Source organism: Bacillus rossius, chromosome 7, assembly GCF_032445375.1.
Source record: "Bacillus rossius redtenbacheri isolate Brsri chromosome 7, Brsri_v3, whole genome shotgun sequence".
Lineage (NCBI taxonomy): Eukaryota > Metazoa > Arthropoda > Insecta > Phasmatodea > Bacillidae > Bacillus > Bacillus rossius.
In genome coordinates, this window is record NC_086335.1 from 45,311,228 (window position 1) to 45,338,652 (window position 27,425).

Below are 27,425 nucleotides of genomic sequence, written 5' to 3' on the forward strand. Positions count from 1 at the left end.
TAATTAAAAGAGAACTAACTTTAGAAAGGGGCAGCATATTACTGTAATTTAAATTAATTAAATCATAAACTAAAAATTTAGTCCAGAACAAGCATAGCTGAGACCCAGACTTGTAAGTGTTGGGAAAGCTGTGATGGTTCTGCCAATATGCCTTGCTAGTCAGTAACAAGATGAGTTTATTGTCTATTGGACGGACAGCAGCACTCTAGATTAGGGGATTTCTGGGATTTTCAAAAGCAAGCACTGAGAAAGGCGAGATCTAGCTCTCAGCTCCCTGGCTGCATGAGGTTGCAGGCAACGGGCAAGTGAAGTATCACTGATTTAAGAATGCCAACGCGAGGCAGTTGCCTCAGGGTCAACAGAGACTGATAGCTTGCCCGCCTGCAACAACAATCTGCAGCTGAACCTCGACTATGAATGGTCTCAACATACCGCCACCAGAGGGCCGGGCATTATCACGAACATGAGCAGGAGACGAAAAAGCAGATGCGGCTGGGGCTTTAAGGCCGTATGGAGTCACAGATGTGCTGTATAAACCAATGAGCCAGAGGGCTAAGGGGCAGTCAGGGAAGCATTCTCAGATCTGTCATTGGTCTGAAGAGCTGCACCGGCACCATGGGCCGAGACATTCCATCATTTGGTCAGTAATTATCCAAGTCAATGATCAACTAGGGAGGCAACTCTATCCACTGGTGGTCTTCATTATTGTACTGCTGAGGCAGCAAGTAGTTGTTGAGAAATGGTGAGAGCCATCAATAGCAGAAAGCCTGTTCCTCTTAAGGATCCAGCACGCCATCTAGACAATAATGTTAAAGATTAATATTCTCGAAAAGGAGAAATTACTAATGTAAAGCTGTTAATTGTCATTAGTATAATTTGTTTTTGCTTTCATTGAGTTTAATACTTCTTTCAATAATGTATATATTTTATAATTATGCAAGACTACCCAATCAAGTTAATTAGTTTTGTTCTGTAGTGAATCAATGTTGAAATTAATAAAGCTAATTTACTGGAAAGCCCCACCAAGAGAAAGTTATAGGATCTTACGTTGTTATAGCCGAAAAAAAGTATTTATTCAAAGTGGATTGTGTCCAACAGCTCTTTGATGAACGATAGATGGGAGATTGTGACGTACTCTCTCTTGAATTAACATTTACAAGAAAGTTTTTCTGTGTACACTGTGGAAATTACCGTACTTGAAAGCCTCTCCTGTGGCTGTATTAGTTCCAGGGCCATCTTCTAGCCCTCTAATAAGTTCCAGGTGCTACACTGTCTTCGGGATAAACAAATTACTTCATTCATTACCACTTCTAAGTTCAGCTTATCATAAACTGTCCATTCTGTTAGCTGGGGTTATGCGCACCGCAAACCCCCACTTACGAAGAGGAAGCTCGTCCTTTACATCACAGGATGCGTCATACCTGCCCACCATCCCCATCATTGTATGCCTTAAGGGTGTCATTCCCACTCATAAATTAACGACTAGTGGCAGCATTACCTGTGTGACTTGCGCACAAATTCAGTACGTTCCTTAAGAACCATCCACCATTGTCAATCACATCACAATACCATTACTTAAGCTCCACGAAGTATTCCGAGTGGAAATGAACACATAAGTTGAACTTACTTAAAGTAAGATTACAAGTGCAAAGTATTTTTTTTTTCAGTTCAATCTGTTAAGCAGAGGTAAAACATTTAGTTAGAAGAGATCTGGGTATATACAGTGGGCAGTGTAGTTCACAAATATTTTCTGAGTTAATTCAAGTTGTGAGCTAATCAGAAAATTCACCAACAACTACCGTGTTTTCTCACATAATCGTTGCACATTTTATTCTAAAATCAAGTAAGAAAAGTAGGGGTGCGATCATTATGCTGAAAAAATAATTTTGTTAGGTAAAGTTATTCATAAAAACAAAACCCGTTCATGGAAAGTACATTTATTTAAAAAAAGGTGGAGTATACAACAGCACGCGAAACAATTTATATTAATAATTCATTAAACAAAAACCTTTCTTCAACTTTAAATAGAAAAACCAAATCTGTGACCCGAACGTAAGCGACTTGAAACTGTGACGTGAACTAACGCATAACTACCGTCGTAGTACATACTTGCCACGAAAGAATGCGGGCTATCAAATGTAGTTAACTCGGCACTAACAGAGAGCGCGCGTTGCATGCAATCGGCGAGATATCGATATTCGACTACGTGCGCGCACTCTATACGGGAAGCAACATAACCAAACACGAATGATGCCAACTAGCACTGGCTACATGTTTATAAGCGGTACACCGCGGCGACGCAGGTGGTCAGATAAAGGAAATAACGTTTAAAAAGTCTTTAAAAGAAAATTTACACGTCAGACAACTTCGTATTTCTGTTAATTAAAAAAGTAAGTGGTAATGTCCGAATAAATATTAGATTTATACTTTAAAATACATTGTTTTATACGGAAAAGAAACCTACACAAAGCGCTCTGCATTTAATAGCAGGACGAAAAACAACATGCAACATTTACGCCAGAAGTTTTTTTTATCCCAATTTTGACGGCCTAAAATATAGGTGCGACGATTATGCGAGTGCGACAATTATGCGATAAAAGAGGGTACATTGACACATTATAGTATTACAAGTAAACAAAGGTAGTAAAATGCTTGGTTTCACATTGCATTTTTGTACCCACTCATTGCTTATCAACAGAGTTATACTAGGAACTGAACCCATGACCCATACCACATGAGTGTGTATGCCACTATGTAAAGGATCTTGAAGAAGAAGAAGAAGAAGAAACACAATATATTTCAAAATGTAGTTAACTGTTAGTTTTTTTCAGCTTAAAAGTTAAGGGTATAGGTTAAACTAGAAAAAAAACCTTTATTTCAAAATATTTCATGCAGAACAGCAGCTCCAACAACCACAACATATTATACATTTTTTTTTTGCAGTTTCAAGTAAATACCTCAGAAAAAGTTAAATATTCCATAATATACTAAGTGACAAAAAATACTTACTTAGACTTAGTACTGCTTAACGAGACGGATCTTGCCAGTAGCTCGCTTCCTATAGAATAGTCAATCCTTCTAGTTTTAGGATCTAGTTGATCGATAAATCTATCACGATGTCTCATCAAGTAGTTGTGCAGGTTGCCATAGCGACAGAACTCCACGATAACCAGGAACTCCTCTGAACAAACATAAACAACAAAATAGATCACTTCCATTATGTACAGCCAGACACATGTACATCTAGTGCGGGCAACATGCAAATGTAATCAGGGAAGTACGCAGGGGGACTGGATAGGGAATACATAATAATAAATAATAATAATAATAATAAAAAGTAAAATAGGTAATTTTAAGTAAAAACTGATTAAAGATATTTAAGCTCACTACAAGCTTTTTGAATCACATCAAAACATCAACAAATTGATTAATTTTTTTAATGTTACTTTTGCTGATGAAACACACCAAACGAACATACATATAGTCAGATTTTACTCATAGTAATATATGTTATTGGGGAATTGCCCAAAATTTTGGGATGTCATATACTCCTAGGGTTATTTTTTACTTTTTAGTACAGTTTAATAAAAGGTTGTTTTTTAAAAAAAAAAAACAATTTTTTACATAAAATTTATTTTCTCCTTTTTAGTTTACAAAATTGGAAATATTTCTCTATCTATGTATGCACTTCTTGTAAAGCGTCATTTTTGAATGGTCTCTTGCCGGTTAACTTTGTGCAATCTAGCTCTTCAATTTGAAGGCCATCTAGTGACCTTAATCTACTGAGAGCAACATACGCTTGCCTGGTGGCGAAGAGTTTTGGGCCCAAACAAACCACATGCATTTTGTGCATTGTTGAAGCCCAGCTCAACAAAAAGGGTAACATTCTTCGCTCAGCAGGGCCAAAGCTGTATTTGGCCTGAATTTGCACAGATTTGGGCTGGATGACATGAATAGCATTGTTACCAAAGTCAACTCGAATTGATGGTATATCATTTGCATATATTTTTGCTCTTCTGAAGCAAGGTCTGGAATGACGCAGGGAAACCATTAAAAGCAGAGAGCTGAATGGCTGAGACAGGATCTGAACCTGGGGCACTCTGGAATGCTATAACGTTTTGTTTACATGGAAACTAATTTAAAAAAAGAAATGTATATTCACTTTTGTTCAGGTCTTTGGTACAGGCTCCCAGGAGGTTGACGACGTTCAAGTGCTTCCCGAGGTGCAGCATGATCTTCAGTTCTGACGCCAGGGCCTTGATGTAGGCAAAGTCTGCACTTTTCACCATCTTGACTGCGACGGTGGTGACTGACTCTCCTTCCATGATGCCCCATGCCTCTGCTTTCCTCACCACTCCGAACGCACCGGCCCCCAGCTGCCTGCCTGCACCACGAACACGCACTCAGCACCTCAACAGTCTACGGTACGCGAGTATGCTGGAACTATTCATAGCAATAACAGTTGAGATGGCAAAAAACTGACAGTTTTTATTCTTATCAGTTGACAGTATCTATAAATGTTCCATGAGTTGTTTTTTTTCTTTCCTTACTAGAATATATAAAAACCTTTTTCTAAAATTGAGTGAAATTGTGTATGACTACACATTTTGTGTACATGGTCATAAACCTAATCGTGAGTTTTGAAATCTCAGGAAGATTTTGACAAAATTTATGTAGTGATGCACTCCATAAAATTGCTATTACTATGTTGCATTTTAGTTAAATGATTCATAGCCTTATATATATAATTGTAATCAATTTTAAAATTTTCCCACAATGTTTTATTGTTCTCAATTTTCATCATTAATGATAAAAATCTAGCATTTGTCGATAATTTCTGCAGGAAAGCACTACTGTGATAAAAAGATTTTAGTTTAGTAACATGTTATTAAAAGACTGCAAGAATATTTCTTCTTGTAACATTAGACAGCAAACATTTTAGGATGTGTTACATTTCTGCCATAAATTGCCTGTTTGTAAATATTGTCATATTTCTTAACTTTCCATATCTTTAAATGCCATTAAAAATAGAAATTTCAAACTAATTTTCTAGCCAGCTAAATCATGCCCAAACTTTGACTGTTCCCTGTTTCATATCAGTAAATTTGGAGTTGGTTCGTGCTAAATATTTAAACATATGTAAAGGATCATTAACATCAGTTTAGTAACTAAATAAAAATAAAAAATCCTTTACGAATGGACAGACAAAAATGTCTTTCTTATGGTCAAATTATATTCTAGTAAATGCAATGAATTTAAACCATTATTTAGACCTGCAGTTTTCCAAGTATTTAAAAGCCATTCATGACAGAGCTAGAGAGACACTTGCCCAGTTTCAGTTTATCACGTGGGAATTCCCATTTCTTGTCGTAAGGCAGGAGATCTGCTTGCTCGTCAATAGGCAGTTCGGGGTTGAAGTTGTCCATCGCACCCTTCTCAAAATTATTAAGTCCTGCTGCTATCAGTTCTCTTTTGAATTTCTACAAAAAAAAATAAAAAATTGTGAAACATTACAACATGGCCAGGCTGAAGATGAATGACATCGGCAAGGCTCACGATGAGACAGCAGCAGGCATGGATCAGACGTCTCAGATGGATGCTACACTGCTTGGACCACAGCCCCACCAGCCTGGTGCAGGATGCGACATGCCTAGTCAGTAGGCGACCAATATAAAAAATTTACTCGAGTAAGTAAAGTAAATTTCCAGATGGATAAAGGAAGAAGACCAAGGAAGAAGTGGGAAGAGCATATAGTTAAATGATTATAGGAGAGAGGAGAAGAATGGAACAGACTGAAGGAGGAGGAATGGTGGAGTGACAGAGGAAGATAGGCATTTTACTTTGTTGACCCGGGTGCATGTTAGAATAAGCAGTTTTATGATGAGGATGAAGATGATCAAGATGTTGAGGATAAGGATTAGAATTAGGAGGAGAATGGTAATTATAAGAACAGATGATGATGATGATGATGATGATGATGATGATGATGATAACATGCTTTAGTGAACCATTAAATTCTTACTAGGTACCCAGTGCAGTGTATAAAACAGCATGCACAAATGCTTGTGACCTGTCTAAAGATAAATCTGTGCAGGTCAATACACAGGCTTCAAGCATGATATTGATTGTTTAAAAAAAATTACTTACCTAACTATTGGTACCAATAGCATTATTATGCTGGCAGTACTATCTGTCTTTAGCGACAATAAACATAATAGTAATAACTATGCCAAGGAAAACTCCAAATGAATTTAGTGATGACATGACTATCTGCAAAATTATTTTGAACTTGAAGGCAAGCAGTTTAAAGAAATTTCATACTGTCTTCAAACATCAAGATTCTGTTTAGCATAGCACTGAACAAGTAATATTTCATATAGGTAGGTAGACAGTTGGTAGGTATTACGAATTTCATGTTCAATGTAAAGAAATTGTATTTGTAATTTTACTGATTTCTTCAAGAGTACTTTTTTTTTACTTGTATTTAGATATTTTTTCCCCGATTTGTTGTACAGTACACTCCCTATTTAACGCGGTTGTCGGGGGACATAACTTTTACCCGCGTTGTTGCATAACCGCGATGTTTCGATGTGACCAAGGTCAAAAGGCATAAAACACCGCCTGTGTTCTAATAGGTCGGCAAGCACGCACAGTATAGACGGCCCGCCTTTGTGCGGACTTTGCATCCGCAGTTTTCACTAAACGCGGGTGAAAAAATAAAAATAATAAATTTTAAAGATAATAATTAAATGTTGAATTTTTAATTTTTAATTTTTCCGCATGCCGCGCACAGTTTGTCGCACGGCCTATGAGCGCGCTACACGCCGCCATACACACGTGCGGGCGTGCGGCACACAAGCTGCTGCCAGTCTCGTGGTGTCAGCCACAGTATCTGCTTCGTCTGAGTGTCCGTAACAAAGTAAGTGCAGTGTGTGCGGTTACACACGATTCTGTGGTCAAAGTCTTCTAAATAGAAAGGCCATAGTAATACTTCAAACCGAATATGAATCGCAAAGTACCGAGTTTGATTGACAAAATAAAAAGTATGCAGCAGATACGTGAAAAACGATTCTAGCATTCGTACAATATAAAATAAAGAATCGTCTATCGTGTAAAGTGGTTAAACTTTGTTATCCATGCTTACAGTAAATTATAAATGGTCACATGTGGGATACAAAAATTGCGCCAAAATAATTTTAGCGCAATCAGTGGCGCCGTATTAAAAAGTCTGTTAAACGTTGTCTTTACTTATTCCATCAAACGCTGTGTCGAGTTGCTGAGTGTGTGTGGCTCGGATCGGCAAGTGTTATATTCCCCAGCCTCTGGTTAAAGGTCGGGAGGCCGCTACACATAAACATTTCCGGGGCTTGTTTACTACCTCACGGCAAAAGTGGTACAGTATGGTTCACGTGAGTATTGGACCACTGGGAATTCCTCGGCAAAGATTAAAAATACGCTAGCTGATTTACTTTACTATTTAATGTTAAAACATTATACCAAAGTAAAAAGATGAACGTGTATAATACAACGAATAATATTACGTCTGTAGGTTCAAGTTGTAACAAAACATTTATATGTCTCCGCTTGTCAACACACGTGACCACGAGAAGTGTGCAGACGGAAATGAGTGAACTACTCAAGGTCACCAGACTTCCCCCCTCTCAACACTGGCGCTTATATTGCACTCCTCCCGTCTACCCGAGTGTCTTGGTCGCATATTCTCGGCTCGCCTCTCCCCTCCCAGCGCTTGCCGTCAACCAAACCTATCCAAAATCAATCCCCAGCCGAGTCACGCTGGATAATGTCGCTGGACGGTGGGCTTTATCGGGTCCCCTGTCCGATGCTTTATTTGTGGGTTAAAAAAATGTTAAGAACTAGTGTTTCAGAAAATAACACTGGGCTGGATTGGACCATAATTTGAAAACACTACAAGATAGAGGAATAATGTACGGAGATATCTTATTTAGAATTTCACTGCGGACATTTTCTACGCCTAGGCTTTTTTCTGCCCGATGCTTAGTTTGTTATTTACAACGCAAAATTATCCTAATCGGCTATCAACCATTTATTCCATTATTATTACAGTAGAACCTCGTTAATCCGTGACGCGCTAATTCGGGAATCGGATAATCCGGGACGATTTAAAAGTGCAGAAAAAAAAAGAGAAGTAAAAATTGTCAGCGCTTAAAATTCACGTCACGCGGGCCGGCGGCCGGAAAACACTGCAAGCCTTCGCATGGGCCGCCAAACTCTGCAACGCTGTTTGTACCGACCCTTTGTGTCGTCCCCCTTTCAGCTGTCACATTTGTCACTCTTTAAACTTGAGGGGGATGTCCTGACTTCTGCTTCCCGTCTCCCTTTGTTTGTTTCCACCCGCCAACGCACGGCAGGCGCCTGGCGAGTGACGTGTCTGGCTGGCATTCGGCTGGACGAAGTGATGTGAAGGGGGGGGGGGGGGGGGGGCTACCCAAAATTTATGTGTGCAAGTTCAGCACGATCTTATCTTTCTCTCTTCGGCTGTTGTAAATGACCGTGAACTAATGGCTAGGCAGTGCCGTATTTTTTTAAGCCGAGACTAATTCGAAGACGGCCCTTACCGTGAACGGATTATCCGGGTTTATTACTTTTTTTTTTTACAGGATTTTAATTATCCGGGCATCGGCGTGTCCCAATTAACACGAATAATGGAGAGTTTACTATTTTTTATCCATCTGCTGCCAAGGCGCAGTAAGCCTCGGTGGATGTTACGTCACATGACCTTGGCCTTAACCCAGCTGCACGCCGGTGTCCGAGAAGCTTGACAAGACCTTCCGGGCTTTTAATCGCTAGTCCGTGAAATTCGGTAATCCGTGATTATCTCGGTCCCGACCATCACGAATTAACGAGGTTCTACTGTGTTATTATTATTATTATTATTCATGTCTGATTGGGGGACATGGTTTGACCCGCGATATACCCGATTCCGCGATCTATCGGGGCGCGGTATACCGGGAGTTTACTGTATTTGAGCCCAAATCCATTTCTTGTATAGGTACTTTTACAAACACTGTTATGTTACCAAATATCTGCACACACCAACAAAAATACACAGAAGGAACAAACACAATAAGCAACAAAAGGATAAAAAAAATTTTTTTTTACCTGTGCTTCACGGACTTTGTAAGCAAATATTACTATGGCTACAATGAAAACTATTGCCATTATTACTATTCCGACAATCAGGCCTGTGGTGTTGGTCTTGTCTGCAAACAGAACCAATTTCACATCACTAAAGTCTTGAAAGCAAACAACACTTTTAAAGGCAACATACAGTTCCAGTGATTTTGATGTGTTACTCACGGTACCTTACCTTTTATCTTAAGTCTGAACTCCTGGGAGACAACGCCAGCAGTGTTTTTCGCCAGACATTTGTAAGTTCCATCATCAGATTCCCGAGTGAACGTAATTTTCAGAGTAAAGTTGTTTTTACCTAGTGTTATACGCTGTGTGTTGTCCACGCCAATTTTAAATTGCTCATTGTTCTGAAAAAAAAAAAAAATAAAAATGCTCAGTAATTTTTTTTCTATTTAAATAAACGCCTATGCAGTCTGGAAGTCACAGTATCTGCTGCACTGAGTTATGGCTAACATAACATACCTAGTACACTTTTAGTTAAGCCCTGAAAGCAACTTTACTTGGAACTTGAATATAAAAAAGGGTGTAAATGGAAGCAGAAACAATAGCGTAAAATCTGCCTTGAAAAGTAGAAACTAGTCATTAAAATTGCTAAGGATTGGGCCAGTGTATAAAGTCAGCCTCATGGGGGAGAAACTAATTGCCAAGACTAAGACTTAGGTTGTTGAAGTCAACTTGGGCCCACCCGCTAGATAATTGCTTCCATAATTTATTACTTACTAACATAGAAACATTGATAGTTTTTTTTTTATTTTGGTAGCCACATGTTTTGTGGTGTGGAATACCAGAAATATTACATCTCATATAATTTATATAGAACACAACTTTTTATTACAAAACAGTATTAAGTGTTTTTTTGCACAGTTTAAGTATATTATACTAAGCATTTAATCATAAATTAGTTAAATTATCATTATAAAGCTAACACTTTGGATTTTAACATCCCACCTGATTTTTTTTGCTAGTAGTTATGGACCCACCCAACAGATAGCATCACATGTCATGCAAAACATGGTCTCAGTTTCTACTGTAAGAGTTGCACTTTTATATCTCCCTCCTTATTCTATGGTCAGCCTCGTATCATCGGTTTTGAAAATTATTAAGACAACTACTGTTTTCCATCTGTAACTTAATCTTCCGAAAGATATGTTTATTTTAAAGTTTCAGGAAATTATAAATAAATTAAAATATTTTACCTTGTACCATATTACTCTTGGACTCGGAGCTCCACTCACATTACAAGTCCAGGAAACCATGTCGCCTTGGAAAATACTCCAGTCAGCCTGCTTCATGTTTGAGTAGACAATTTTAGGTGCCTGGAGATCTGTAATAAGTAAATAAAGTGCAGGATGACCCTTTAAAATTCAATCACACGATTCAATCACAGGTACCTAAGTATTTATAAACCCAGTAATTTACAACTTTGCGACAATTGGGATGTACTCTCTTGGTCCAATAATCTATAATAAAAGAGGGAGTTTTTGTCTGCCTGTCATTCACACAGCGTGGAGAAAGATTTTTGACCCTCACTAACACTTGTGAAGAACACTGTATACTGTTGACTCATCACAGTATATCTAAACACAACAAGTTTAGATAGCTAATGTAGGTGCATAGGTTCATCGCAGGTCATGGAGCAACACTAACGCAAGATACGTATAGAGTTCACACTCTTCATGTTTAATGAGCAGTGCGAAAGTGCTCTACCTGTAAGCTTCTGTAGCGAAGCACGGGTTTATCAGCTAATAATCTATAATAGACTAAAACAGCATACAGAAATCAGCAGACGTTTAAAAGAGTGAATTAACTATGTGGGCAAAATAACATCCAAACTGTCGAGTTGCTAAGCCTGTGATCATAGCACCAAGTTTTGTGAAGTCCAATAGCAAAAAAAAAAAATTTATTTTATTATATGAATTTCAATGAGTTTTCCTAAAATGAAGCAAAAAAAAAAACCACAGGACAATACAACTATAGAAAAGACCCAACCAACAACAAAACAAAACAGATACTGGGCCTTAACTACTCTCTTCCCAGATACAATCCAGAATACACTGTTCCATATCGATATCTATCTTTCCCAACAACAAAATGAAACAATCTGAAAGCCAACAGCAAGCAAAGTGGTTCTTTTCCTTCTCCCATTTTCAAAATGAACTCAGTTTACACTTCCTGAACTCCACCTAAAGAAACTGGATGATTTCACGTATTGATCCATCAACAAATTTAACTTTAAAAACATTTTCGACTGTGCTATTTCCGCAATGGGACTGCTGGACTGCAATTTCTCTGACAGACAATATTAACTCCAGCCTACATGTTTCTTAACACTTGAAAGTCTTAAGCTTGTTTATAACAGGAAGACTATGTTTGCAAATGCATTGAGCAAGTAACAAACTAAAAATTTGCTCTAGACTCACTTAAGTGTAAGTGTAATACGTATTCAAATGTTCAGTTTGAATTTTTATTTGTGGAAATACTTCTTCCCCTCCCCCCCACATTGTTCACACTCATTACAGGAAGAGATTTAATTAACCACTCTTATTTTGCCTGTATACTCTTTTACTGAAGGTCTGAAAACTAATATAAAAGAAAAAAATTAAAAATTAAATGCTACAATTATTACTTACCTCTGATATCAATCGAGAACTGGAACTGATTTACATTATTTTCATCATAATTTGTCACCTGGCACGTGTAATTGCCATTATGTTTCTTGTTGATACGAGGAAAGTGTATGCTTGAACGATGTGAGTATTTTGTGCTGGTGTTAAGAACGGCATATTCTGAAACAAACGCATGAATGAACATTAAGATTTTTACTTACAAATCAATACGTTCATAATTCTGAAAATTATTAAGTGTTGTAGTGGTGTAAAAAATTTACACTCATGTAAACTATAACTACAAGAACTTGACGTGGAATCGTCTGCTTCGTGACGTCATGCCCACGCCAACCGTCTTCTACTCCCACCCCTCCTCCTCTCCCCTTCCCTCCCCCAGTAATGTGTTCCCTACCCTTTGGTGTGCTGTGATAGCACCTCCGTAGTGCACATAAGCAAGTGCTAGCATAAATTCAACCCCTTTTATTCTCTTGCTTCTTTCATCTTCTAAAATTGTTTGCTTGTGACCGAGGTCACCGTTAGGATAGGGCTTTGCTATTTGCATGTAGTTGCTAGCGAATCGTTAGCGTAGTAGTTCCACGGAGCACATGTCGAAGATGCAGGTGTGAAACGAAGTAAGTACGGAGAATGAATAGTGCTGGTGTGTGTGGCCGCTCCCTTAACTTCTAGCATTGAAGTTTGATGATCGAAATTACATATTTAGGCTTCAAAATTATTGTTTGGTTGAGCTTTGTGCATTCGTTTACCTGGTAGCTTCACCGTACTCATGGTGCATCACTGCACACTGAGCATGTTACACTCGTGCAAAGTGGTTTTATTTTTGGTTATACTTTAACTTAAACTATTTTTTTTCTTCTCTAATGTAAATTTTGCTAGATACGAGTATCTTAAATTTCAAGCTGAGGCTTTCACTTTGTTATCTTGCATTGGGCAGCTTGCAATCTTTGATGTCCTGTTTGACACGCATTGCAGTCGTTTCTTTGATTTTTTTGTATGCGCTTGCATTGCGCAGCAATGTTTAAAATTATATGAAACCCTGGAACTATGAATGCTTCACGTTTGTATAATCATGTGTTAACATTAGCTTGTAAATTATTGCTTTAATCATTGTATCTTTATGCTTGATTTGAAGCCACGGGACATTGCATTTAGTCCTTACGTAACTACATGTCTATGAAACGTAACTTATTGTGTAAAGTATTGTAAATTTTTATTAGTGTGTCACTTTAATTCCTTGATTCATTTTTACATAATCAACTTATTTCATTCCTGTCATGTTTTTGCAGCCTTTACAATGTAAAGTAAGTAATCATTTTTCAATATAATTTTTTCAGAATATTTGCTGCATTCATGTTATAGTGTGATAATAAAATAAATTCTTCTACTGTAATGCTATTATGTTTTTGTTTTTTGTTTTTCAGAACAGAATATGTAATAAAATCATAGTGAGCAATTTTTGTAAAGAATTCATGTTCATTATTAATTAGAAACACTTTCAGATCTGTTCCCTGTAAGAAAATCGGGCCACACCCCTGTTATCGCATAAGTGCATCTTTGATCTCTACCAGTTGCTAGTCCGGACCCTGATAGACTTCAAACTACAGCCCCTGTTTTCAAAACTAGTGATAAATAAGTAAGAATACTCATTATTTACATACATACTGAATTCACATTACAAAGGAGTTAGTAGTTTAAATTCAACACATACTTTATTAGTATGTATCACAATTTATTTAATTCAACTTCTCATTTATTGACAGCCAAAACATTTTTATCACATGCCATACATAAGCTATTGTCCATTGGGTTATAGCAAGTTGTAGCTGGTGGTTTAACTTATATTTCATCCATAAACTATTTTCATGTATTGAATATAATTTAAAACAGGAATATTCCTGCCTTTTGATTCACGTAAAAAGTCTATCAGGCAATGCATAATTTTGCTATGTTATATTTTAGGTCAGTGGTTCACCAGAAGCTGTAGCAGGCATGGGCGTCGCAAGGATATATTTTTTAGGGGGGACTGCAATTGATTTAGTTGTTGAGGAATATCCATCCTCTGGGAAAAAAACGGGGGATCCGGGGGGTCCTCCCCCAGGAAAATTTGGGGTTTGAAGGTGCAAAACAGTGGTTTTTAGGCATTTTTTTTTCCTAAATATTCTAATTATAGTTGGTTGCAATATATAATTTATTTTTTATAAAAAGTATTTTCAGAGAACAAATTTGTAAAAACACAGTGCTCACATTACCACGATTGGACTAAATGCACCATGGGCAACATATGGGTTATATCACAGAAATCATATTAATAATATAACTACGAAACTAAATATATTATTGGAGGGGACGAAATTGAAGACTTTTATTATTGGGGGGGACGTGTCTCCCCCGTCCCTCCCGGTTGCGACGCCCATGGTAGCAGGAGTCGTAGAACTCATCCTAGCTCGCCAGGGCGCTTGGAAGTGATGAAGTGCCCGACCTCCACGTGCCGTCAGCACCAGAACTACTCGCCGTCCTCGACGACACCAGCCTGGTGCAACGGGACTCGAACCAGCCCTGCATGATGCTGCAAAGACTCGTCACCTTGTAGTCGCTGACGTCTTGCACTCAGCCTGCTTACTAGCAGAGCGAGTGCCACTCACCGTTAACAGACTGTAACATCCCATTGTCTGTCGTTGTGCACAAACCCCCCTCTAGCAGTCATTGACTCATTTTTGCGGTCTTTCGTGGGGTCACTCGCACTCGCTGAATGAGTGTTGCTCGCTCGTGCAGGGATTCGAACCAGTCACATTTGTCCTCAGGCTAGTCTCGCCACTGCCTTACTGTCACTCAGTATTTACTTGTTTGTTAAATTCAACACACTGAGCAAATAGGTAGTCTTCGATATTTGACTCAAACCCAAGACCTCCAGGCTTCATTACATCACGCCAACACTTCCACTGTGGTTCCTGGTGACAGGGTTTACATTGTCATTTGTCGGTCGGTGGGGCATCGTAGCTGAGGCAGAGCTTCGCTGGTTCTCTCTTGGCACGTCGGAACTCATCTCTACTGCAACTGCAAAAATTAGAGTACATATACCCTCCCATGGGCAACAGTCGTTATTAACCACAATGTTCTTTATTCTGCTCGCCGAAGTTGTGCAGAAAGCATGGGCAGTGGGTGATACTTCTGAGTCTGCGGCACAGTCAAATGAACGAGACTATTCCTTCCTCACCTCACTCAAGCTCCGTGGGTTGTCTAACCAGCAGGCGAAGACTGAGCTGCTCTTGCAGTTCGGAGAACAGCAGGTTGCGTCATATCAGGGGTGCAATGTTACTCTTACCGTAAGTCGCGAACGTAACATCCGTTAAAATGTGACCTGTCGCAGCCTGTTTGACACCCATCAGGCCTACATTTGATGCTATCACCCTGTTTTTTGCTGTTTTTTAATTATATATATATATATATATATATATATATATATATATATATATATATATATATATATATATATATACATACACACATACATACATACATACATACATACATGTATATATATGTAAGATCTTGCATATTATTTTAAGAAACACCAACCTGTACAAATAAAATATTAATATCCCATTGCTAAAAAAATTTTATATTTCCTGGTGAACAGTATACATATGTACTTTCAAGGCATGCCATATTTTACTGAATTAAGATACCTTATGTTTTTATTTGTGATAACCGTATTTATAATTGTAAATGCTAATTGTTGGAGTATCATTTAAACCATAATAATTTTGAGTGTTAAATATATTACTGTTTCATCACCAAGTAAGTATCTTTTTCTTGCGAACATATAAAACATTGCCTCGTTGGGCACAGGTAGTAGGGTTGAGTAACTGTGCGGTTATTCGCTAATTTTGTTTTACTCAATAACCGTATCTGCACAATTAGTTATCATTTTACTTACAACACGTAAACACGTGGAGTTAAATAGTTCATTAATAAAAGGTCTAATTATTTTGCAAAGAAGAATTAAAAACATGGCTTTTTAATAACCTGGAGAGTAAAAATTAGCATTCTTTTTTTTCTTTCAATTTTAAAGTTTAAAGGTCACAGTGGTTTAAAATTTATACGATATCAACTTAACAAGGAAGGTCTTGCAAATTTAGCCAAGTGACTGTTACCTGAGCTGTTTGTGATGAGCTCAGTGTTTTTGTACCACAGAACTTCACGGGTGTAGTTTGCGACAGAAACCCCACAGTGCAGAAAGACGTCGTCTTGTTCCACTGGCTGCTGCTCCAACTCAAAATCCACTCCGGCCACAGTCAGCCAGATCCCGTCGTCACCAAACGGCACGTCTGGAGATACCATACACACGTTACCACACAGCCAAAGCACCACAATGCGGTTTGTTCGAAAATATATGAGCACCGACGACAAACTGCTAATTTTACTTTCAGCACTGCAAAGTTCTATATTCCCACAAAATGTACGTACAAGGCACAAATAAGTGAAAAATAAAAATAATAAACTGATTTTAGGGGCTACCGTTGATACGAGGCTGACCATAGAATAAGGAGGGAGATATAAAAGTGCAACTCTTACAGTAGAAACTGAGACAATGTTTTGAGTGACATGTGATGCTAACTATTCCGATCACTGCGTAAAAAATTAAACTTTGAATTGCTCGTACAAATAAATAACGATTTGGATAAAAATATATATTTAGTTAACTTTTGCTTTTCAAGTTTATTTATATCTAAATAGATGTCTTCCCTGAAAAACCATGATTTTACAAAAATATAAGATGTCAAGCAAAGCTATGTCGCGCAAGTACTATGTTATTATTCGTATAATCAGGTAACCGCAGTTAACAAGAAATTAATAATCTCTTGATTAAAAAATTAATTAATTCCTTATAAATTGAATTGCATTCATTTCTGATTTTAGTCTCGCATACCAAGAAGGGATACAGAAAAATCAATTTTCACGAGGTTCTTTATCATCACATGGTAAAAAACTAGCTTTTCACTGAATGTATAGGAAAACATTTTTTGTTGAATTATTTTTTTATTTTGGACTCTCTACATTTGATATTCAACTCACTACCAACTGCCTGTGACAACATGTCCTTCACACAACAAGTTCCTTGTAAACACAAAAGTTAAAGTGGAAGGAAGACCGGGTAGATAAGGGGAGGTGAGTGGCTCGTGTTAAGTATACTTTTGATCAGAACCCACAAAACAATCTGTTGAGTAAACAGACTTTGTTTTTTAAGGTACACTATTTTCAGAAGCTTCACAGTATGTTACTAAAAAAAAAAATTGATCAAAAAATTAATTCCTACCTGTAACAATGTAGCTGATGGTACTGTTTCCATCTCCTTCAGAATTGTTGGCCACGCACTTGATTTGTCCGGACTCATGGCCAGCTGGCACGAAGAGTGATGACTTCCACGATGTACTATCACTTTCCTGCATTGTGAGGGGTGTGTACAAGCTCACCTGTAAACAGACGAGGAATACACTGCAACCCCCTTTTTTTTTCTGATGTCCCAAAACCATCTTCTTTCATCTTTCTTCTTTTTCTTCTTCTTCTTTTTTTTTAGTGTAAACACCTTAGTTATTGGTATACAGCATTTGGTAGGAGTAATTTTGTGAATGGAACAGAAGTTGATGAATGTAAATGTGACACAAAGATGGCGGACCCACATGAACGCAACATAAACCCATTTATAGTCATTTTCGTAAACATTACTGACATACCAAACGTAATGGTGTGCCCAATTTAACTTTATGATATTAATACTCTCTTTAATACTTTAAATTATAATTTATAGTCATAAAATGAAATAATGTCAACTTAAAAAATATGCAATTTTGACGATTCTTAGTTAACATTGAAATGTAGAGATAGCGTTTTTTTTTTATCATATTATAGAGATACAAGAAATTGTTAGCCTAAATATATGAAATGCATTGTTGAATAAATTAACTTTGTAGTTAATTTTTATTGTAAACAGAGATACAAACAAATAATTGTTAGTATTTAGCAAAACAAATATATAGTTGCAATAACAAAATACAGGTTGTTCATAAAATAATGTCCCAGTTGCAATGGTATATAATAATAGTTTAATTTAGATTATTTATAACAAATCATACATCAAACTGATGGTAATCTATCCTAGTTTTCTTAAAAATGTTCAATATTTTTCCTCATAGTTATACAGCACACATTCAATTTAAAGTCCAATTCTTCCCACACTTTGGTCAACATGTCTGGAGTAATGGAAGCAATAGCCTCTTCAATTCTATGTCTCAACTCTGGCAAATCATTATGTAGCGGCAAAACGTAGACACTGACGACAGTCGTCGTACCCTCCCAGATACAGAGGCCGTACCTGGCCACCGACGCGGGCCTGAGGGGGCCTGTTTTCCCCCCAGTGAACCCCAGTGTGTGCGACGGCCAGGGACGCACCCGCGTGCGCCCTAGCATGCCAACGAGTGTTTTTTCTATGTGACTTTATCTTTTATTTCAGTGTGTATATATTTGTAAACGATTAAGGGATTTGAATGTGTGTAATTAACTTATTTTATTTATTATTCATTGTGCAAGTTCGCTGTGTAATTAATGTCTCGTGTATGTCTTTGTAAATAATTCAATAACTTTTTCTGAAGTGTTTCGCCGTAGTATGTAATTGCAGCCTGGCGCGCCGCGGGACGGAGCTCTCTCCCACGCCGGCCGATTTTCCCCTCCCTCCCCGCCACCCGCGGGCGCCGGCCCGCGGGCGAGCGGGGAGAGGCAGTCGCGTCCTGGTCTCGAGCGGAGACAGACGTGTTCGTTGCTCCGCGAGCCGCGCACGTTGCGCTCGGGATTGAACGTTCGCTCAGTCCGCAGTTTGTCACGGCAGCTGAGCTGCCACCGCGAATCAGCTTAGCGTTGTTAACTTACGAGTCATCGGGAGACGTGTCTAGCGGGCAGTTTCTACAACGCGAACGTGGTGCTACGAGTCTCTGAACTTTTCGCCGTCCACAGAACATTACGTAACGGGCCGCGTATGTACAGCGCTCCGTCTTCGGGCCCTCTCTCACTGGGTCAGCTTAGCATTAATAAACTTTACGATTCGCGCCGAAACGTATTTAATAAAACCGCCCCGTCATCAGGGAGTCCGTGTCGCCGTGGTAGGGCACTTGTTCCGCGACGGTTCCGCCAGGCTGCGGCAGGACTTTATAAGCGTTAATAAAAGACGGCTCGTGAAATTCGTTAATGCCGTGTTCTGCTTGCGACAACCTACCAACATTCCTCGCAATCACTTCACTCTCCCTCCAGGTCCCGCCTTTCCCGGTCCCGGCCACGTTGGCCTGGACCCACACCTCTCCGACGAGGGCAGTACGGGCATAACAGGACATTCATTTCAACGGGAAAACGGGGACCTGAAGCCGAGGGACGTCATTTGGCGCCCAACTAGTGTGGCCGTAAGCATACGCAAGCGCACGCAAGCGCACGCAAGCGCGCAGGTGCAGGACAGAACGGAAGCAGGTGCGGCTGCGCGGCCTGGGAGCGGCTCGAATTCGAGATGTCGCGCCGGCGCGCCGGCGGGAGATAACGCAGCGCGGGAACGGCGCGAACACGAGACGTTTCGGCGAGAGATAGCGCGTCGTGGGGGACAGAAATACAAGACGGCGGTGCAGCGGTATCCCGGACTGAAGATAACGCGCTGGGGAGGATCGTATTGTATTACTGGGGGAGATTGTGTTCACGATCCGCGGATCAGGAGCACAGGAGGACAGGATGGCGTGGAAACAGGCGGGACAAGAAAGATACGATCTAATCAGTTTCGAAACGGACTTGTGTGAGGAGGGAGACTCCGCGAAAATGGACGTAAAAAACGAGGTGTGCGGGTCCGGCGGCGCGGCCGAGGGCGCGAACAGCACGGACAGCACAGTTGAGGACAGTAATCGGGAACAGGGGGACAGGCACGCGGACGCAGATGGGCCGGTAGTGCGGTACGTGAGCGCGCAGTTTGAGTTGCCAGAGTTTGCGGGGAGAGACAACGAGGACCCGCGGGAGTTTTTGCGGGAGTGTGAACACCTCCTAAAACTGTACGAAGTGCGACGGGCGGAGTGGACGCCGCGAGTGGCGGGACAGCTCCGCGGTGAGGCAAGGAACTGGTGGTCAATGGCCGGGAGTTTTGATACCGAGTGGGGACATTTTGTACGCCAAGTCAAAACTAGGTTTGATAACGATCAGGCGCGGGCAATGTGTTTGCGGACATTTTATTGCCGAAACCAGGAGGAGGACGAGAGTGCAGAGCAGTTCATTTACGAGAAGTTACGCATGTTCCGCCGATTGGGGACAAGTGGGGACGTGAGTGCGGCGTTGCCAACCATTGTCGAACAATTGCTGCCAGAGTTTCGCCCCTTCATGAGGACGGCTGCTGGTCGTGACACGGAGGAGTTCGTGGCCCTCGCCCGCGTGATCGAACGTGACATGTCGCAGTGGAGGACGGCACTCAGGGGCGCGAGAGCTCCCCGTGCTCGCTCGGGGCCGCGGGGGGTCACCGTCACAGAGGTCACGGACAGTGACTTGGCCGTGGTGAGCTACGCCGGCGGCGCGGGACCGCGCAGGACAACAGACCGCGGTGGCACCAGGGAACGCCCGGAACCAGCTGCGACAGGAGGAGGACGTCACGAGCGGACAGATACGAGAGAGAGGGACGAACGTCCGCCGCGATGCCGTTTTTGCCCGGACGCGTACCATTGGCATCGCCTCTGCCCCACCAGAGCCGCGTGGGAGGAGGCGCGCGAAGGCAACACGTCGCAGGCGGGAAACGCAGGACCGGGGGCGGAGGGACAACTGGGTGCCGCTCCCCGGCCCGCCAGCCACCGGCAGTCCCAGTAACTGACAGAACACGTCGACCACCACCGGCGCCTACCGCACTAACGTCCTGTATGCCGCCGGGAAGCAGGGGACAACGGGACTACTCCTCATCAGCTGTCCCCACGCCGAGGCAACTGCGGGGACAGCTGACTGCCGGCGCCACCACCGCGGCCCTGAGGCCGGGTATACCAGGGCCGGACCAGCCGCCTCGTCGACACGCCGTCGACGGGGTGGACAACCAGAGCGTCAGCGCAGGCATCCCGCCGGCCATCTCCGGGCAGGGACAGCTGACTGCCGGCGCCACCACCGCGGCCCTGAGGCCGGGTGTACCAGGGCCGGACCAGCCGCCTCGTCGACACGCCGTCGACGGGGTGGACAATCAGAGCATCAGCGCAGGCATCGTGCCGGCCATCTCCGGGCGGGGACAGCTGACTGCCGGCGCCACCACCGCGGCCCTGAGGCCGGGTATACCAGGGCCGGACCAGCCGCCTCGTCGACACGCCGTCGACGGGGTGGACAATCAGAGCATCAGCGCAGGCATCCCGCCGACCATCTCCGGGCAGGGACAGCTGACTGCCGACGCCACCACCGCGGCCCTGAGGCCGGGTATACCAGGGCCGGACCAGCCGCCTCGTCGACACGCCGTCGACGGGGCGGACAACCAGAGCATCAGCGCAGGCATCCCGCCGGCCATCTCCGTGCAGGGACAGCTGACTGCCGGCGCCACCACCGCGGCCCTGAGGCCGGTTATACCAGGGCCGGACCAGCCGCCTCGTCGACCTGTCGTCGACGAGGTGGACCACCGGAACGTCAACACGTCGGCGCCGGAGCGAGCCGCGGACCTCGCCGCGAGTTCCCCACGCCCGGACGGCCAGGTGGCCGGGGGCGGTGGGGGACAGACGACTGCACAGCTGGGGCAGGTCGGCCCCGAGGAGCCGGAGCTGCTGCGAATTCCTGTCCGCGCTAACGGGCGGGAGATGCTGGCCCTGGTGGACACCGCCGCCAGCCGAACCTACATCGCGGCCCACCTGGTGGGAGCGGAGGCAGTGACACCGCGGAGGGAGCTGGTGCAGCTGGCCACCAGGGATGCCGTCGTTGCAGCAGGGGGCATCACTCAGGTAACAATGAGCATCGTTGGTCACGTTAGCCACGTCGAGGCCTGGGTGGTCCCCGAGCTCCGCGAGGGGCTGATTCTGGGGGTCCCATGGCTGCACGAGGTCGACGCCACCGTGGAAGTACGAGCTGGCCGGATGCACTTCGGCACCCAGGGGCGCTGGACGGTGTACGGCGTGCACCAGGTTCCCCCCAGTCCCCCTCAGTCAGTCATTCGCCTAGAAGACCTTCAGCACGGTGTTCCAGAGGAGTACGTCGATGTCATCAACCATGTCCTCACCTCTCAGGCACAGGTATTTGCGGCCGCGGACCGGCTACGACGGACAAACGTGACGGAGCACCGGATACCGATGGTACCGCACCGCCCTCCCTTTGAGAAGGTATACGGATTTGGCATCCGGGAACGGGAGGCCATACAGACTCAAATTGACGAGATGTTACGTGACGGGGTAGTGGAACCCAGCACCTCCCCGTATAACTCACGGGTGGTGCTGGCCACCAAGAAAGACGGAAGTCTACGCTTTTGCGTAAACTTCAAGGCGATAAACAAACTGACCATTCCCGCCCCGCCCCCGCAGATCAATATCACAGACGCACTGGCAGGACTGGGGGACGCCACTATTTTCACGACACTAGACTTAAAATCAGGCTACTGGCAGGTGCCGGTATGTCTGGAGGACCGCCCTAAGACGGCATTTACGGCACCAGACGGTCGACGTTACCAGTTCTGCGCCATGCCGTTTGGTCTCATGGACGCCCCTGCCACGTTCCAGGCCCTGATGGTACGTGTTCTGGATGGGTACATTGGTGAGTTCGCCAGTGCCTATCTGGACGACGTTATCATCTGGTCCAGGACGTGGGAGGAACACGCGCACCATCTGGCATTGGTGCTAGAACGTATGGCCAGACACGGACTGACGTGCGCCCCAAAGAAATGCCACATTGGGGCCACGGAAATAGAGTTCCTAGGACACATAGTGACGGCGGAGGGGTGCCGCCCCCGACCTGAGCAGTTGGAGCTAATAGAGGGAAAGGGGGCACCGAAGACCAGGAAGCAGCTCCAGAAGCTGCTGGGGCTGCTCAACTGGCTGCGGTCCTTCGTCCCCGACTTCGCCACGGTGACGGCCCCGATGACGGACCTACTGTCGCCGAAGACTAAGTTCCGGTGGACCCCCGCCGCGGACGAGGCCTTGCGACAGGTGAAGCGCCGGTTCAGGAACTGTCACACGCTCTCACGCCTGGTGCCCAGCCGCCCCATCTTCATCCAGACGGATGCGAGTCAGGAGGGGATGGGGGCGGTGTTGTACCAGATGGATGACCGGGGCGAGAGGCGCGTGATCGAGTACGCCAGCGCCAAGTTTGGGCAGGCTGAGCGGAAGTATCACGTGAATGAGCAAGAGTGCCTTGCGGTGGTCTGGGCCCTACAGAGGTACCGTCACCACGTCGAGGGCCGCTCATTCACGCTGAGAACCGACAGCCAATGCCTCCGCTGGTTGGACTCCGCTCAGGGCCGGAAGTCTAAGTTCACTCGGTGGGCCATGCTGATCCAGGAATTCTCGTTCACGGTCGAGCACATTCCTGGACGTGAAAATCAGTTGGCCGACGAGTTGTCCCGGAATCCGGACCCTGAGAATGAGTTCCACGACGACCAGGGCTGGGAGGAAGTGCTCCTCCCTGAGCGTGAGCGCGGGGTAGAGGACTCGGTGCCGCGACCGTGCGCGTTGTACGCGCTGACAAGCCCCACTGCTCCTGCACCCGACGCGCGACCCGAGACTATGACTGACCTGCTGGCGTGGGTCCACGCGGCGCAACTCCGGGACCCCGACACCCGGACCCGACTGACAGAGTGTGGGGAGGGGGTGATACCGGGCTGCCGGAGCCTGAACGGGGTGCTCCAGACCAGGGGGGCTCACAGGTCGAGCGGGTGGCGGACCCACGTGCCGCCCGAGGCCAGGCGCTGGGTCCTGAGCTACCTGCATGACCACCCCCTGGCGGGACACCCGGGCGCGGAGCAGACGCTGCGTGAGGTCAGACGGACGTTCCGCTGGCCTGGCGACGCGGCAGAAGTGAGACGCTACGTGCGGGCCTGCCTGCGTTGCCAGGAGCGGAAGTCCAGGCGACCCGACGGCAAGGAGCAGCAGGTCCCACGACGGCCCCGGAATCCCTTCCACACTGTGGCGGTGGATATTATGGGGCCGTATCCTCGCACGTCCCGTGGTCGGCGATTCATTGTTGTGGTCACGGATGTCTTCACCCGCTGGGCGGAGGCGTTCGCAGTACCAAACGTGAAAGCCGGCACCGTGATTGCCCTGCTCGAGCGCGAGTTCTTCCCGCGATACGGGTACCCCGCGGTCCTGCTGACGGACAACGGGGTGCAGTTCACGGGGAGAAGCTGGCGAGTGTCCTGCGCGTGTTGGGGGGTGGAGCATCACACGACGCCCACCTACCATCCGCGCGCGAATCCGACCGAAAGGCGGAATCAGGACATTAAAACTCAGCTGCGCATCCGGTTGGACGAGGACCACACCAAGTGGGACCTGCACCTGCCGACGCTGCTGTTTTGCCTGCGCCGTCGGACGAACGCGGTCACGGGCCATTCCCCCGCTGAACTGGTGCAGGGCCGGAACCTCGCCCTGCCCGGGGAAGCGCGAGCAACCCCCGACTTGCACGACATGACCACGGACGATCTGCGCGAAGACGCCCGACGTCGCCAAGCTGACTACCTGACTAGACGTACGCCGCAGACGCACCAGCCCCCAGCACGACTAGAGCCTGGCCAGCAGGTGTTTGTTAAGTGTCATCACCTGTCGGCTGGCGAGCGGGGCTTTTGCGCCAGTCTGGCTCCTAAGTGGGCGGGGCCACAGGAGATCGTAGACAGACTGGGCACCACCTCGTACCTCGTGCGTCGCGCCGACGGACGGACAACTAAGGTGCACAGGGACGACATTCGACTGATAGGCGACCCGCACGACGAGTACGACCACGACGACAGCGGACCAGTGGACGGTGACGAGGCCGAGGATGACGTCACCGAAGGTGTACTGGCCGACCTCGGCGCCCCTGTGGTGGTACCGCCGGAGCCGGACCTGGAACGTCGACGGGGACACGCCCACCCCAGGTCACTGCGGGGGGTTGGCAGGAACGTTGACAGGGACGACGACACACGGGACGGGACCGATGACAACGTCGCAGTAGGAGTCCTGGTCGACCTCGATGACCCCGTGGTGACGCCACCGGAGCCGGATCAGGGACGTCGACGGGGACACGCCCACCCCAGGTCACTGCGGGGGGTGGGCAGGAACGTTGACAGGGACGACGACACACGGGACAGGACCGATGACAACGTCGCAGTAGGAGTCCTGGTCGACCTCGGTGACCCCGTGGTGACGCCACCGGAGCCGGATCAGGGACGTCGACGAGGACACGCCCACCCCAGGTCACTGCGGGGGGTGGGCAGGAACGTTGACAGGGACGACGACACACGGGACAGGACCGATGACAACGTCGCAGTAGGAGTCCTGGTCGACCTCGGTGACCCCGTGGTGACGCCACCGGAGCCGGATCAGGGACGTCGACGAGGACACGCCCACCCCAAGTCACTGCGGGGGGTTGGCAGGAACGTTGACAGGGACGACGACACCTGGGGCACGACACATGGACGGGCCCCCACGACGACACCGACTCAGCCTCCTACGGGGGGACAGCAAAAGGGGAACGGTGGTTGGCAACTGGCAAGAGGGGGCGGGGAACGGACGCCCGTCAGAAGGGGCGGAAGGGGTCCGCGTGGCGCAAGCATGGCAGAGCTGGAGCGCTTCGTGGACCGGGTGCTCCCGCCTGATGACGTCAGCGCCTACGCCAACGACACTGATGGACCACTCATCGAGGACGTAACACATGACAACACTGCTCAGGGCGACCTGGTCGACCTGAGTGAACCAGTGGTGACGTTGCCGGAGCCTACCCAGAGACGTGGACGGAGGTACGTCCACTCCTGGGAACGGCGGGTGACGGGGACGGACGTGAGCAAGGACGTGACAGACGGGGTAACGGTCCGGCTCCTCAGTGGGGAGGGCGATGTCGACAGGGCCCAGCAGGTGGTCCTGGACTTGCCTTCCGGGGAGCCGAGGATGACCGCTCACGCGGGGAGGGGACCGGCGTTGCGCCGGTCCACGCGTGAGAAGACGGCCCCCCACTACCTCCGGGACTACGAGTGGGGGAGTCAGCGCAAACCCCGAGACGTAAGACAAACGACCGACGGGGGGTTACGCTGCAGCGTGATGCAGCTCCTGCCCCAGTTTGCCCGACCCGGACGGAATGACGTGACGAGCTCCGACGACCAGACAAGTGGCCGGACGCGGACGCGGCTGCCGGTCTAGGTCGGCGTCGGGGGCCAGGACGGCCTCGGGAGAGGGGGGGCATATGACGACAGTCGTCGTACCCTCCCAGATACAGAGGCCGTACCTGGCCACCGACGCGGGCCTGAGGGGGCCTGTTTTCCCCCCAGTGAACCCCAGTGTGTGCGACGGCCAGGGACGCACCCGCGTGCGCCCTAGCATGCCAACGAGTGTTTTTTCTATGTGACTTTATCTTTTATTTCAGTGTGTATATATTTGTAAACGATTAAGGGATTTGAATGTGTGTAATTAACTTATTTTATTTATTATTCATTGTGCAAGTTCGCTGTGTAATTAATGTCTCGTGTATGTCTTTGTAAATAATTCAATAACTTTTTCTGAAGTGTTTCGCCGTAGTATGTAATTGCAGCCTGGCGCGCCGCGGGACGGAGCTCTCTCCCACGCCGGCCGATTTTCCCCTCCCTCCCCGCCACCCGCGGGCGCCGGCCCGCGGGCGAGCGGGGAGAGGCAGTCGCGTCCTGGTCTCGAGCGGAGACAGACGTGTTCGTTGCTCCGCGAGCCGCGCACGTTGCGCTCGGGATTGAACGTTCGCTCAGTCCGCAGTTTGTCACGGCAGCTGAGCTGCCACCGCGAATCAGCTTAGCGTTGTTAACTTACGAGTCATCGGGAGACGTGTCTAGCGGGCAGTTTCTACAACGCGAACGTGGTGCTACGAGTCTCTGAACTTTTCGCCGTCCACAGAACATTACGTAACGGGCCGCGTATGTACAGCGCTCCGTCTTCGGGCCCTCTCTCACTGGGTCAGCTTAGCATTAATAAACTTTACGATTCGCGCCGAAACGTATTTAATAAAACCGCCCCGTCATCAGGGAGTCCGTGTCGCCGTGGTAGGGCACTTGTTCCGCGACGGTTCCGCCAGGCTGCGGCAGGACTTTATAAGCGTTAATAAAAGACGGCTCGTGAAATTCGTTAATGCCGTGTTCTGCTTGCGACAACCTACCAACATTCCTCGCAATCACTTCACTCTCCCTCCAGGTCCCGCCTTTCCCGGTCCCGGCCACGTTGGCCTGGACCCACACCTCTCCGACGAGGGCAGTACGGGCATAACAGGACATTCATTTCAACGGGAAAACGGGGACCTGAAGCCGAGGGACGTCAACACAATCTTTTATAAAGCCCCAAAGGAAAAAAAACTGCATGGAATTATTTCAGGTGAACGTGGAGGCCTGTGAAAAAGAGCTCTGTTGTCTCAACCATTACAACCAATCCAATGGTCAGGGTCTTAGATGTTCAACCACTCTCATAC

General features: G+C 45.9%; 1 protein-coding gene across 4 annotated transcripts in view; it reads right to left on the minus strand.

Moving 5' to 3' along the window:
- The window catches only part of LOC134533951 (vascular endothelial growth factor receptor 1-like), a 103,759-nt gene that overhangs the window by 16,032 nt on the left and 60,302 nt on the right, over positions 1–27,425 (minus strand). For all 4 annotated transcript variants that reach the window (XM_063371789.1, XM_063371786.1, XM_063371787.1 and 1 more), the window contains exons 10-18: positions 17,116–17,272; positions 15,953–16,126; positions 11,805–11,960; positions 10,371–10,498; positions 9,350–9,521; positions 9,142–9,242; positions 5,326–5,480; positions 4,163–4,380; positions 3,010–3,181 (exon numbers count right to left, since the gene is read on the minus strand). In XM_063371789.1, the coding sequence (XP_063227859.1) occupies positions 3,010–3,181; positions 4,163–4,380; positions 5,326–5,480; positions 9,142–9,242; positions 9,350–9,521; positions 10,371–10,498; positions 11,805–11,960; positions 15,953–16,126; positions 17,116–17,272 (1,433 nt within the window). The remainder of the gene's footprint in view (positions 1–3,009; positions 3,182–4,162; positions 4,381–5,325; positions 5,481–9,141; positions 9,243–9,349; positions 9,522–10,370; positions 10,499–11,804; positions 11,961–15,952; positions 16,127–17,115; positions 17,273–27,425) is intronic.